At 39.1% G+C, this 14,134-nt stretch overlaps 1 protein-coding gene across 2 annotated transcripts in view; it reads left to right on the top strand.

Annotated features, from left to right (window-relative positions):
• LOC124615360 (unconventional myosin-Ie-like) overlaps positions 1 to 13,774 on the top strand; it is a 384,348-nt gene extending 370,574 nt beyond the window's left edge. For both annotated transcript variants that reach the window (XM_047143176.1, XM_047143175.1), the window contains one exon: positions 10,806 to 13,774. In XM_047143176.1, the coding sequence (XP_046999132.1) occupies positions 10,806 to 10,882 (77 nt within the window). In that variant the 3' untranslated portion in view covers positions 10,883 to 13,774. The remainder of the gene's footprint in view (positions 1 to 10,805) is intronic.
• Positions 13,775 to 14,134: the final 360 nt, after the last annotated feature.

Genomic DNA, 14,134 nt, shown 5'->3' with positions numbered 1-14,134 from the left:
GACAATTCAGTTGTCGATACCTAATTTGAGAGCTCACCCACTGACTGTCAGCATTTGACAGCTTCCCAATATCTGATACTAATACACTAAGTAGGCCCAAGGTGGTAGATTTCTTGGTAAACGTCATCCGCGACCTATCTTCAGGTCTAACTCCCCCCAAAATGATTTTGACCACCTGTGTTTCTGACACCTGTAGCTCCAGAGCTAGGATGGACATTTGCACACTTTTGATGAATTTAGTCAAGGGTTCATTGCCCCCCTGTACTCACCAATAATGCTTATGTTGTAAGTCATGCAATAAATGAGGGGACACCTTACGTGCAATTACCTGCTTATGTAGTTCCCTCGACCCCTTTCCTTCCTGCAAAATTTAAGCAATAACTTGGCTGAGGGTCCCATCACTCATTGAGTATAGTAGTTGGACAACCTGATCCTGGGGCAACTTCAAGGTATCAGCATGGAGTTCGAACTCAACAGAAAGCCACAACAACTATTCAATTTCCAGAATGAATTCCATTGATAATCTATTTATTCCCTTTAGCAAGATTCCCATGGGGTGAGGTCAGTTAGCAAAACTTGAATGCACGCATACTGACAATTTATTTTCCCCTCGTATTATCGGTTCCTGTACACCCTGCACAACCGAATCGTGTTGCCCTCTCTCATTTGTAGCCTGCTCAACATCTAATAGATTCGACATCGCCCTCAATGCAAAAACCTGATCCTGAAATTGCTGCACCTCCTACACTTGCTCTTTAGTAAGCTGAATCTCACTCAAATCTGTAATGTGCCACTTCCAAAGTGCCAGTTGCGCTTGAAGAAGCGCAAGCTCTTTAGCAGTTGATGCAACATTCTCAAAAAACTCAACCTGCTAATTCAATGAGGACAATGAAGTAAAAGCAAAACTAAAGGCATCTCCTACAACACCGATGAGTTGTGGAGAAATTACCACCAGGTTTTCCAAGGATGCCTTTACCTGTATCAGTAATTCAGGCATGCCTGCCTCGCCTGTCTGTCTGCGCGTATGCCCTTTGTATTCTAACAGTTCGCACTTCAGTAGCACTAGACTTGGACAACGCCGTGCTTCCATATCAGCTTATAACCTGAAAAGAATTAAAAATCCTAATAAAACAAATATGTAAAATTTTAATAATAGCCAAATCCTAATAGAACGGGTACTCAACAATTTGTTATTATTAGCCAAGTCCTGATGAAACAAGTACTTAAAAGCTTTAATAGAATTTAGAGAAAGGGTGCCCTACAATGCCCCCTACCCAGGTTACGAAAGATCGCAGTCACGCTCTGCTACCATTTGGCATGGTCCCGCAGGCGTTAGCAGGGATAGATGCCGAGGAAAACATCAGACAATGCCTGAAGGCCAATGCTTTGAATACGTGGAAGTTGTTGGGGATACGGGCAGGCACCATTTCTCTAATAGAAGCTTTTCTTTACCTTTAAAATCTTACAACTTTATTAACTTGGTTTTAAAATAGTTAGTGAACATTCGTTATCATGAACAACAAGATCCTCAATATAGTTTGTTAATGAAAGTTCCTGAAATATTATTTTGAAAGATTAAAGAAAAGCTCTCAGAATCAATTTACAATGCTTAAAATTCAAAATCCCTTTCCAAGCAAAGGAAAAAATACACTCCTGGAAATGGAAAAAAAGAACACATTGACACCGGTGTGTCAGACCCACCATACTTGCTCCGGACACTGCGAGAGGGCTGTACAAGCAATGATCACACCACGCACGGCACAGCGGACACACCATGAACCGCGGTGTTGGCCGTCGAATGGTGCTAGCTGCGCAGCATTTGTGCACCGCCGCCGTCAGTGTCAGCCAGTTTGCCGTGGCATATGGAGCTCCATCGCAGTCTTTAACACTGGTAGCATGCCGCGACAGCGTGGACGTGAACCGTATGTGCAGTTGACGGACTTTGAGCGAGGGCGTATAGTGGGCATGCGGGAGGCCGGGTGGACGTACCGCCGAATTGCTCAACACGTGGGGCGTGAGGTCTCCACAGTACATCGATGTTGTCGCCAGTGGTCGGCGGTAGGTGCACGTGCCCGTCGACCTGGGACCGGACCGCAGCGACGCACGGATGCACGCCAAGACCGTAGGATCCTACGCAGTGCCGTAGGGGACCGCACCGCCACTTCCCAGCAAATTAGGGACACTGTTGCTCCTGGGGTATCGGCGAGGACCATTCGCAACCGTCTCCATGAAGCTGGGCTACGGTCCCGCACACCGTTAGGCTGTCTTCCGCTCACGCCCCAACATCGTGCAGCCCGCCTCCAGTGGTGTCGCGACAGGCGTGAATGGAGGGACGAATGGAGATGTGTCGTCTTCAGCGATGAGAGTCGCTTCTGCCTTGGTGCCAATGATGGTCGTATGCGTGTTTGACGCCGTGCAGGTGAGCGCCACAATCAGGACTGCATGCGACCGAGGCACACAGGGCCAACACCCGGCATCATGGTGTGGGGAGCGATCTCCTACACTGGCCGTACACCACTGGTGATCGTCGAGGGGACACTGAATAGTGCATGGTACATCCAAACCGTCATCGAACCCATCGTTCTACCATTCCTAGACTGGCAAGGGAACTTGCTGTTCCAACAGGACAATGCACGTCCGCATGTATCCCGTGCCACCCAATGTGCTCTAGAAGGTGTAAGTCAACTACCCTGGCCAGCAAGATCTCCGGATCTGTCCCCCATTGAGCATGTTTGGGACTGGATGAAGCGTTGTCTCACGCGGTCTGCACGTCCAGCACGAACGCTGGTCCAACTGAGGCGCCAGGTGGAAATGGCATGGCAAGCCGTTCCACAGGACTACATCCAGCATCTCTACGATCGTCTCCATGGGAGAATAGCAGCCTGCATTGCTGCGAAAGGTGGATATACACTGTACTAGTGCCGACATTGTGCATGCTCTGTTGCCTGTGTCTATGTGCCTGTGGTTCTGTCAGTGTGATCATGTGATGTATCTGACCCCAGGAATGTGTCAATAAAGTTTCCCCTTCCTGGGACAATGAATTCACGGTGTTCTTATTTCAATTTCCAGGAGTGTAGAAACTGCATAATGCAAGGTTAAATAATTGGTTCTAATGCCACATGGCAATACCAAAATTTTTGTAGATATCACCTGTGACGTGTAAAGGCAATACAATATTGACCGCAAAATTTTTAATTGAAACAACTTAAATGGAATAAAATCCGATTACTGTGAACTTACACTGAAACGCCATAGCCACTACGATGTGCGCTGTATCACAAAATATTTTCCTTTCTTTTAAACACTTTACACCATAAACCTCCCTACATGTGATTCATACTACACCCAACGAATTATGACAAATAAATAACCGTAGACATTATAATTAATCAGGTATGTAATCCTTTCCTTTCAAATAAATAAAAAAAACAGAAATCAACTCTTAATCTTAGTGATTACATCCATTAAAAAAATATACAATACATGTCTTTTGATCTCCTCATGGTCACGTGCTGTTGTGCACCATGCTCTCCATCAGGATCACATGCGGCATGGGAAAGATTTTGTACAATGTACAAAACGTTAACAGGGTGCAACCAACTTACACAAATTGCTTACTGGGAATATACGTCGATGTGGATGCGACTCACAAATTTTAAAACGGGTGAGGGAGTACATGCAGTACTACTGAACACTTTGACTATACCACACCACACCAAACAGCAGTACGGTGGGGTAGATAAGAGAGAAATCAACAACTGCTTGCAAGACAACCTCAGCAAGACAGTAAGAAAATATTTGGGACTTTAAACTATTGGGAGGGCCACACCAAACCACAGAATGACATCCCAAGCTAAATTCTGAAAGTACTATCGGCGATTTCGCCACAACAAGTAGAACTGTAAAATACCATTAGAAGTGAACTGCAATTAACACGATTCATATACTTCTGACTGAAAAGCTCCAGTCAATTTTTCCCTTACTACAAACACTTAACAGTACCTCCAAAATTCACTCGTAGACACTACCAGAGTGTCAATTACTCGTTATAACTGTAGATAACAGAGTTTAACATGCTGGGGCCAACTTAGATTCCGTACATACTTACATACATTAATGCTTGTTCCATAGATCATGAATATGATATTTTATACTGATGTTGCACATGTTACTTTGACATAAGTTCTATTTACACAAAATAATTAATTAATTAATTTTTTTTTTTTTTTTTTTTTTTTTTTTTTTTTTTTTTTTTTTTTTTTTTTCAGTTTCTAAGTCATATCTAAGAATTCATCTATTGAGTGGAAGGAGTTGTCATTCAGAAATTATTTTAATTTGCTTTTAAATGTTGATTGGCTATCTGTCAGACTTTTAATACTATTTGGCAAATGACCAAAGATTTTTTTGTGGCAGCATAATTCACCCCTTTCTGTGCCAAAGTGAGATTTAGTTCCAGAATAGTGTATATCATCCTTCCTTCTAGTGTTGTAGCTGTGCACCTTGCTGTTATTTTTGAATTGGGATGGGTTACTAATGACAAATTTCATAAGTGAGTATATGTATTGCGAAGGTACTGTGAATATCCTAAGTTCCTTAGATAAATGTCTGCAAAGTGATCTTGGGTGGGCTCCAGCTATTATTCTGATTACACGCTTTTGTGCAATGAATACTTTCTCTCGTAATTATGAATTGCCCCAAAATTTGATGCCATATGAAAGCAGTGAATGAGAATAGGCATAGTAGGCTACTTTACTGATATGTTTATCACCAAAATTTGCAATAACCCTAATAGCAAAAGTAGCTGAACCTAACCGTTTCAGCAGATCATCGATGTGTTTCTTCCAATTCAATTTCTCATCAGTGCAAACATCCAGAAATTTTGAGTATTCTGCCTTAGCAACAGACTTCCATTCATAGTCTCTATTTACTAATGGTGTTATGCCATTTACTGTACAGAATTGTATAAAATGTGTTTTCTCAAAATTTAGTGAGAGTCCATTTGCAAAGAGCCACTTAATAATTTTCTGGAAGACTTTATTTGCAAATTTCTTCAGCTGATTCTTGCTTCTTGGGTGTGATTACTATACTTGTATCATCAGCAAAAACAACTAGCTTCGCATATTCATGAGCAAGTCATTAATATATATTAAGAACAATAAAGGACCCAAGACAGAACCCTGTGGGACACCATTCTTGATACCTCCCCAGTTAGAGGACTCTGCTGCTTTTTGCAGACTATCTGTACCATTAATTTCAACCTTCTGCATTCTTCCGGTTAAGTATGAATTAAACCATTTGTGCACTGCCCCACTCATACCACAATATTTAAGCTTATCTAGAAGAATTTCATGATTCACACAATCAAAAGCCTTTGAGAGATCACAAAATATCCCAATGGGTGATATTTGGTTATTCAGTGCTTTTAATATTTGATCAGTGAAAGCACATACAGCATTTTCTGTTGAAAAGCCTTTCTGAAAACTAAATTGACATTCTGTTAGTTGGGGGCACAATGCCGTGATTTTTACAAATATGTGATGCTACTCTTGAATACATTACTTTTTCAAGAATTTTGGATAAAGCTGTCAGAAGTGAGATTGGGCAGTAGTTGCTAGCATCAGATCCATCCCCTTTTTTGTGCAATAAGACAAGCAATGATTCGGTCCTTCACTGGGTTCCACCTTCGGTCCAAACAGTTATTTAATTTAAAGCAGCTAAACAGATAACAATGCCGATATCAATGCTCGCCTCCCAAGCTGCGCTCTAACTGGAGATTGCAGTACCAAAGCAAAGCTTACACCACTCACAAGTCTGATATATGCACCACCAATGCGCACTATTTAAGAATGATTATGTTTGGTTCATACACCAAACTTGCCATAATTCTTCGTTGGAATCCAAGTGCAGAACTAGGAAATCACTTTTCAGCCCTTGAATGACCACACGATATCACCACCAGGTAAACACTGGCCCTCCACACTAGGATCTTTGAGCTCACGGCATTGTGTCCCCAACTGACAGCTTCTGCAGGGCCCACTGACAAAGCGGACTTGCCCTCCAACACTGACATCGCTCCTCACACACAGTCCTGAGTTAACTCACAGCAAGCCTCTTCTTCCTCGTCCTGTCCACCTCCCAGTGAGTGGGAAGCCAACTCCCAAAAGGTATGTGATGGCCAGAGACTCCAATCCGATCTCGATATTGACACCATGGTGAGTATTGAGAAGGCGGGTGGTTTAAAAAAACAAAAATATTTAAATAGCGAGCTGTACCAGCTCACCGTCAGTCACAACAAAAATGTTCACCTAAAATGATGAACCCTCTAATACCATTGCCAACAGATACAGAACAAGCTGAATGTAATACTGTTCTCTCTTAACAAGTCGTTTTCAACAGTACATAGTCAGACTCCATTGATCCTTTATCCCGTGTCTGGCCATCCTGATTTAGGTTTTCTGTGATTTCCCTAAATCGCTCCAGGCAAATGCTGGGATGGTTCCTTTGAAAGGGCACGGTTGACTTCCTTCCCTGTCCGATGAGACTGACGACCTTGCTGTCTGGTCTGCTCCCCAAAACAATCCATCCCATTGATCCTTTATGGCCAGGATTTCTGTTAGTCTATCCAGTGGTTTCTTATCCTGTTGTTTGGCACATCTTTCAGAACTCTCTCTCTGCAACAACAGTTCCTCTCACATTTTCCTAGAAAGAACACCCCTAAGGCTATGCTTGCACAAAACTTGTGTACGGTACAACCACCTACAATACGCTGACAGGTAGTTCCACTTATTTCCCTCACTGTAAGGCTAATCACAGATGGAATTCTTCTCACAATGCTAGACTTTCTTGTACCGTTGCTCACCTAAAGCTACTTCCTGGTGCCTTGCAGCACTGTACCAAGTGACTTAAAAAAGGCTTCTAAGTGATATTGTCTGCAGCTAACTGGCTTGTCCATCAAGATAGACAAACCTTGAAACAGTATTTCATTGGTGATAGCTTCCTCCAGGTGGAACAATGTTCCCCTGACTTCTCCTGTACATTGATGAAGGTCAGCTTTAGCGTGATACTTAAACAGAAAGACTAATCTTTTGGTTACACTGTACCCTTTACCTGCATTACACCCATCATGCACAATGAAGTGCAGCTGTGTTGTAAGCAGCTTCCATCTGCATCAGCAACCTGTGCTTTCTACCACTCTCAAAGCCTGTGATCTAGCACTCGCATTACCATAATCTGTGAAATAAATGTATCTGTGCCACTTCATTCCTTACCCACAATATCTGCTACAATGTCAATCTTATCAACAGCTTCTTGTGCATCCCCTGCTGTATCTAGAACAAAATTAGCTCCTGCAATTCCACTCTGCTTGTCACAAAGAGGATAGACACATGTACTTCTGGCTCAGACTCCATGGCCTCTAAACAACACCCATTACCACCCATTGTAGCAGATACTACTGCACTACTGTCACCAATGTTACTATCTGCACACTTATTTACTTCAGTACAGCCCACACTTACTTCATCCAGCACACACTTACTTCATCCAGCACACACTTACTTCATCCAGCACACACTTACTTCATCCAGCACACACTTACTTCATCCAGCACACACTTACTTCATCCAGCACACACTTACTTCATCCAGCACACACTTACTTCATCCAGCACACACTTACTTCATCCAGCACACACTTACTTCATCCAGCACACACTTTGTTTGTCCAGCATGCAGATGATTCAAACTCCCCAAAAACAAGATCTTGGACCTGGTAATTCTACATTACTACCCTTAAATTCTACAACATTAGTACTCTGTGCATCAATAATACTTACTTTTTTGACTACTTTTTCCTTACTTTTTACTCCTGTGCAAGTCCTACACTTTTTGTTTCTTTAAAGCCTGTCCAGCATCCTCATATTCCTTTCCAGTGGAAGCCTGTTTTCAGCTAACCACTCATCAGATTCCATCTGCCTCTTCTATGCATGCTCTGCACAAAGTTATGTTTCATTCCTCATTCTTGATTTCCTCAGACAAATATGCATTGCCTGCTTGCAACTGAGCCATTTGGATTGCAAAAATTTGCAATGTTTCATCCAGGGTAGTCCCCCCATGGTGTTGCAAACATGGCTGACCCCCTACCAATTAAAAAAAAAAAAATACTGCCCATGCTTAAATGTACATAAGCCATCTGTTTAAAACAAAGCACATTGCCCATTCTAAATGACATTCCCTACAGTTCTTAGACGCTGATATTGTGGAGATGCTCTATCGGTTAGAATGTGCTAAGTCCATAGTTGTAGACTTAGAACCAGCAGTAGTCCTGGTGTGGTTGGGTCAAAATCTTATGGTGCCCACTTGCAGAAGCGTGCTGCCCCATTGCCCAGCATAGACCTCCCTTCGTAGTTGGTGCTGTCAGACTGGGATGCCTTTGACTAGAAATACTGGGTACTTATGAGATGTAATCAGAAAGTAATGAGAATTTTTGTTGTTATCTGCTTGTGATCTTCAGAAGTCCGTATAATCGAAGGGGAGCAATACATTAAGAGTTAAGATTCTTGTTAGTTTTCAAGAGGTTGGTAATCTCTTTCTCAACCCTGTTCATTGAGTCAGCCTTGAGCCTGCGATACGCTGAATCAGATAGCTAACTCTACATCTTTTGAATGTAATCCTTTGTGTCCCACGCAACCATGGCTTTGCCCTTTTCCACAGCTAAGATAAAAATTTCAGGAGACTGGTAGAACCTGACCACTAGGAAGATTAGTTCAGGTTTCATAGAAACATTGGAACATGTAAGGCAGTGTGAGCTACCACAGAATATGGACAGAAGCAAGCAACCCTACATTTGTATATTTAGAGAAAGCTTTTGAGAATATGGTGTGGAATACACTGTGAAATTCTGAAGGTAGCAGGGATAAAATACAGGGAATGAAAGGTTATATACAAGCTGGAAATAAAACAAACTGAAACTCTAAGAAGCAAAGAACATCAAATTAGGGCAATTATTCGGAAGAGAGCAAGGCAGATTTGTGTCATGTTCTCCACATTGTACAATCTGTACACAGAACAAGCTGTAAAGGAAAATAAAGGAGAATTGGAAAATTAATTGAAGTTCAGATACAACTGATAAGAACTTCAAGATGTGCCGATGACATTTTAGTGCAGTCAGAGATGGTAGGAAACAGAAAATCACTTATAATGGAATGGGTAGTATCATGATTAAAAAGTGTAACACAAGTGTCAACAAAATTAAAATGATGATAAATGAAATGTAGATGAATTAAATCATTAAATCAGGTGATGCTGGGGGGGGGGGGGGGGGGAGATTAGATTAGGAAATAAGACACTATAAGTAATAGATGAGGTCTACTATTTGGGCAGAAAAATAACTTGTGATGGCCAGTCAAGAGAAGACAGAAAATGCAAAGTAGCAGTAGCAAGGAAAACATGTCCAAAAAATAAGAATTCAAGTATTAGGATGTTTTTTCTAATAAGCAAGCTAAACGTGGATAATAAACTGTGTAGACAAGAGCAGAATATGATGCTTTTTAAATGTAGTACTAGAGGAGAATGCTGGAGATTAAACAGGTAGATTGGATAACTAATGAAGAGAAATTGAATTGAATTAAAGAGAAAACTGTGTTATCACTTGACTTCACTGAAAGAGGGGACTGGTTGATAAGGAGATATTCTGAGGCCACAAGGAATAGTCATCTGGTCTTGTGTGCATGTGTCTGCATTTGTGCGGGAGTGGGTGGAGGGGAGGGGGGATAATCTGTACAGGAGGCTAAAGCATGACCTCTGTAATACAGTTTGAGTGAGTGTAGGTTGCAGTAGTTATGCAGAAGTGAATAGGCTAGTGTGGCATGTTGAGCTTCATTTACTGTAGTTGGCCAGCTCTAATCAGAACTTAAAAGTAGACTTCAGTAATAATACAGCATAATTCCTCACATTTCCATCCAAATACTAAAATCCTGCATTGAGAATTATAAGATCAAATTAAAGTGTACTTGGATCATTATTAGTTGTGAAATGAATTAACTTAGTAAGTTAAATGATGACTGTTGTTTATATGTTATGTTCAGTAAGTTGCAAATTTAATAATGTGCATCAGTATTTGTTTATATCATGTATTTATTTTGTTCTGGTCTCATTTCCAAGCATAACTGGAGTGTAGTTTGTAAAATAAAGCAACATCTATCCATACATGAATCTAACACCTTGCACTACTCTAGTTGAAGTGGTCTCTGCTATTCCTTAAGCATGAGTTTATTCAGACAATGAAATGGCTGACAACATTTCTTGAATTCCTTAAAGTGTTTATTAGTGATTCTGTCTACAGCTGCATTATTTATATTAAGTGAATAGTTTCAAAGCTTACAGATGTATTTTCAAGCCTGGCCTACTGAGGCTGCACTGACTGTGCCTGTTCTTAATAATACACATCAAAGTGGCAACACATACTTCATACAAATGTTTGCAGAATGAATGCTACAACCCACACATAGCTCTTACCAAGTCAAAATCCAAAATTTTGACTTGTTAAGAGGAATGTGTGGATTGTGACATTAATTCTACAAACATTTATAAAGTACATGTTGCCACTTTCATGTTTATTAATAAGAACAGGCATAATCGGTGCAGCCTCAGTAGGTCAGGCTTAAAATTGAAGGTGTGAGGTTCAAAATTAGTCATCTAACATCAGTACTACAGTTCTTGACAGAATACATGCTCTAAGAAATTTAATAAAGTTGCTGGTTCTCTGTCAACAAAATGTTGAAACTGAAGAATTGTTTGAATTTTCAGTTGATGGAGGTTGGTGGCTGGGGCGGCTGGGTGAACTCCAAGGACTGTTCCCTGCTAATTATGTTGAAAAAATGTGATGTTTGACTGTTTGTTAGTATTAACACATGCAAGCTGAATACTGAAGTAACAATTTTCCCTGCTGCTTGGAAAAATATTCGCATTATGCACTGTTGTGATTGTGTGAAAGTCATTATCTTGTTGGTGTGCAAAGTAACTGACATTTATTGTGATGATATATTAGGCATGTGAATGATTTTTGAATGTGGGACTCTTCACAGTAGCTAAATAGTATTAAAATTTTATTCAGTATGTTTGTCCCAACGGGAGTTGTTTCCAGCAGGTGAACAGGCAAATGTGTTTACTGTCTACAGGAACATTATCTATCACTGCCATTTTATGTAAGATTTATTCAGTATTCTAGTTAAGAATTCCAGTGAAAATGGATAGTAATATTCCAATCTAATGTTTCTAACATTGGAAAATAGCAAAATTTTTTCTGTGATGATGAATGTTTACAAAAATGAGAACATTTTCTGATTATCAGAAGCTGTTCATAAAAAGATATAAAAAAGTGTGATTCTGATTATAGCTCATCATTACAACTTTTGGTAATTTCATCTCTTTACACCCACTGGAAGTGTTTCCTGACTGCAGCAATCATTTTGGATCTTGTGAAATCCAAGCATTATGCACAGTTTATTTAGTAAAACATATTCGGTTGTGTAATACATATTGAATATGGCTTAGTGTGTTACATCACACTTATTTGGTAACAACAGGTTGTGATTATAGACTGTGATGATCTTCCTTCCTCCTACTCCTCCTCACCCTCTCTCTGCCTCCCCCCTGCCCCCCCCCCTTTTTTTAAAGGAGTATACATGAACATTCCTTCTCTGCATTTGCCTGTTCTGCCAAATGCCATTGATAAGAAGAAGCATTCATGCACATGCCTAATGCTCAAGTTTGAAGGGTGTGGAAAATATATTTTATACACATATGTTGTTCTTTCTTTCAGCTACGTCTTAGCTGAAATCAGAAAGTGATAAATTGTGGCTGTTTTCCTTGTAGTTATGTTGATAATGTGATACAGTATAAGTGTTTTAAAAATTATATTTTAAACTGCAAATAATTATGTCTTTAACATATTGCTAAAGATTGTAGGTTCCATTTTATACACAGTGTGGTTATTCACATGCATTGAGTACAAAGGAAGTACTTGTAGAACATATTAATGTTGTCCATATTTTCAGAGTTAGTAGAATTTGTGATTATATTGTTTTTTACATGTTGTATACAATGTTTCATTGTATTCATCAAAGAAGCTGTCACAGCAACATATGCAAGAGCTTCAACAAGTACCAAAAAGAAAGTGAGATGTTTGTATACAATTATTGTTAGATTTTTGTATAAAGCTGTTATCTATTATGTGAAAGGATTTGTAGCAAAAAGATGTAGGCTAAAATAATCAGAAAAAGTGTGTGTGTGTGTGTGTGTGTGTGTGTGTGTGTGTGAGAGAGAGAGAGAGAGAGAGAGAGAGAGAGAGAGAGAGAGAGAGAGAGATGAGGTGGGGGAGTTTATACTTTACCTTTTTGGGTATGGAATTTGTAACTGAAAAATGACTGATGAAAAATTTCCAGTTTCTCTCCTCTCTGAAATTGGTATTTACTTATCAAAACTATGTTATTTTTATCTTCAAGGTATCTGTTTTCCTATCCAAATGCTAGGAATTTTACACTCTTTATTTTCAGATGGAATGCTTAAACAATAAGGTCATGATTTTTGTATAATTTTTGTATGTCTGAACTTAACTTATTTTTTATTTTTACAGTATGTCATCAGAAACATAGTTGTGCTTTTATTGTGACTTCATTCTTATTTTTTTATTAGTAGTTTTGTCTGTTCCAAAAACTGTGTTTATATTGAATGTGCTGAGAAAAGACATTATTGCCATATTCATTATTTATTAAATTATTTTGTAAGTGCTTTATGTGTCTCTCCAAAGTATTACCTGTATGTGTTACTCTGGTACTGTTTGTGAAATTTCCATCCTAGTTTTGTATATAACCTGGCTACTTTTATATGTGTTACATTTACAGTTCATTTACTTGTATTTACATTTGTCTGAATGTTATCAGTAATGCAAGGTACTGGGGTATCATTCATCAGTGCAGACAGAATTTAAATGTGTGTTTGAGAAAGAGAGATTGAAAGGGGGAGAGGGGCAAGACAGATAATCATTTTCATTATTATGATAATGGACTAGTTGCATAGAAATGTTTGCACTCCGCACCTATGCGAGATAAAGGGAAAATTTAGTTAGTATCCCAATTTGAGATATTGTCCTGTATCACCATAGTTCCTTTTCCTTGTCTTCTGTTGTTTAATAACTTCCTGTTCTCTCTCTTAATTTTGGACCTATTTGGTCTTTCATTTATGTCTGATTCATTGTAGTCCTGCCTATAACAAGAGAGCAGAAGCGTACCACACTTCTTTTTGATAAACCGTTTGTAAATATTTGTGCTCTGCTGATCTCAGAGTGTTCTTACTCTCTTTTTAAAAACAATTTAATGAAAGTTCCTGTGTCTCACAAATCTTTGCTATGTGCCAATGTATTTATTGGTTCTATGTTGAAATTGCCATCTGTCTTTTTTTAGCTGTAATTCTTATATTAGAAAGTAGGCTTGTGTTAATTCCAAGAAATTTTACAGTACAGATGAATATTCATAGTTCTCTGTCTGTGTGTAAACAAAGCAGTTGCTCATGTTTTAGTAGCAGAAGCCCATGTATTTCTCTCTTTGTCTCTATTTGATTTTTGAGTCATTCATGTGGCATATTTTGTAACATTAATGTCACAGCTTTAAGTTAAACTTTCGTATTTCATCATGTTAGATTTTACAGTTATTTGAAATATATTTGAATGTAATGTGACACTTGAAAAATATGTGGAATAAAGTTTAATATATAACACATTTTACGTTTTTGTCAGAATTAGGATTACATGCCACAATGAGTTCATTTATAGTAAAAATAAAATAAAATTCAGGATAAACAATGTGCCTTTAAGACAATCAGTTGTGTGAAGTTTTGGAAATTCATATGACAATTAGCTTGTTTTACATAGTAGATATACTGTCCGCCTGTGTACCCTGCCAGATTTGCTCACGAGAACAATATATTTAAGAGTAGGTTTATATGAATGAAATAAAATGTTTATTACAGACCCATAATGTCTAATGTATTGTTGTGCTTATTTTCCAAGTAATAACTCACTTTTATTTCATAATTGTTGTTGAGTAGGTTAGAGCAAGTTATCACACAGTACTGCAGCT

The sequence above is a fragment of the Schistocerca americana genome, chromosome 5 (assembly GCF_021461395.2).
Source record: "Schistocerca americana isolate TAMUIC-IGC-003095 chromosome 5, iqSchAmer2.1, whole genome shotgun sequence".
NCBI classification, from domain to species: Eukaryota; Metazoa; Arthropoda; class Insecta; order Orthoptera; family Acrididae; genus Schistocerca; species Schistocerca americana.
The sequence above is the reverse complement of the archived record's forward strand: the minus strand, read 5'-3'. Positions and strand labels throughout refer to the sequence as shown.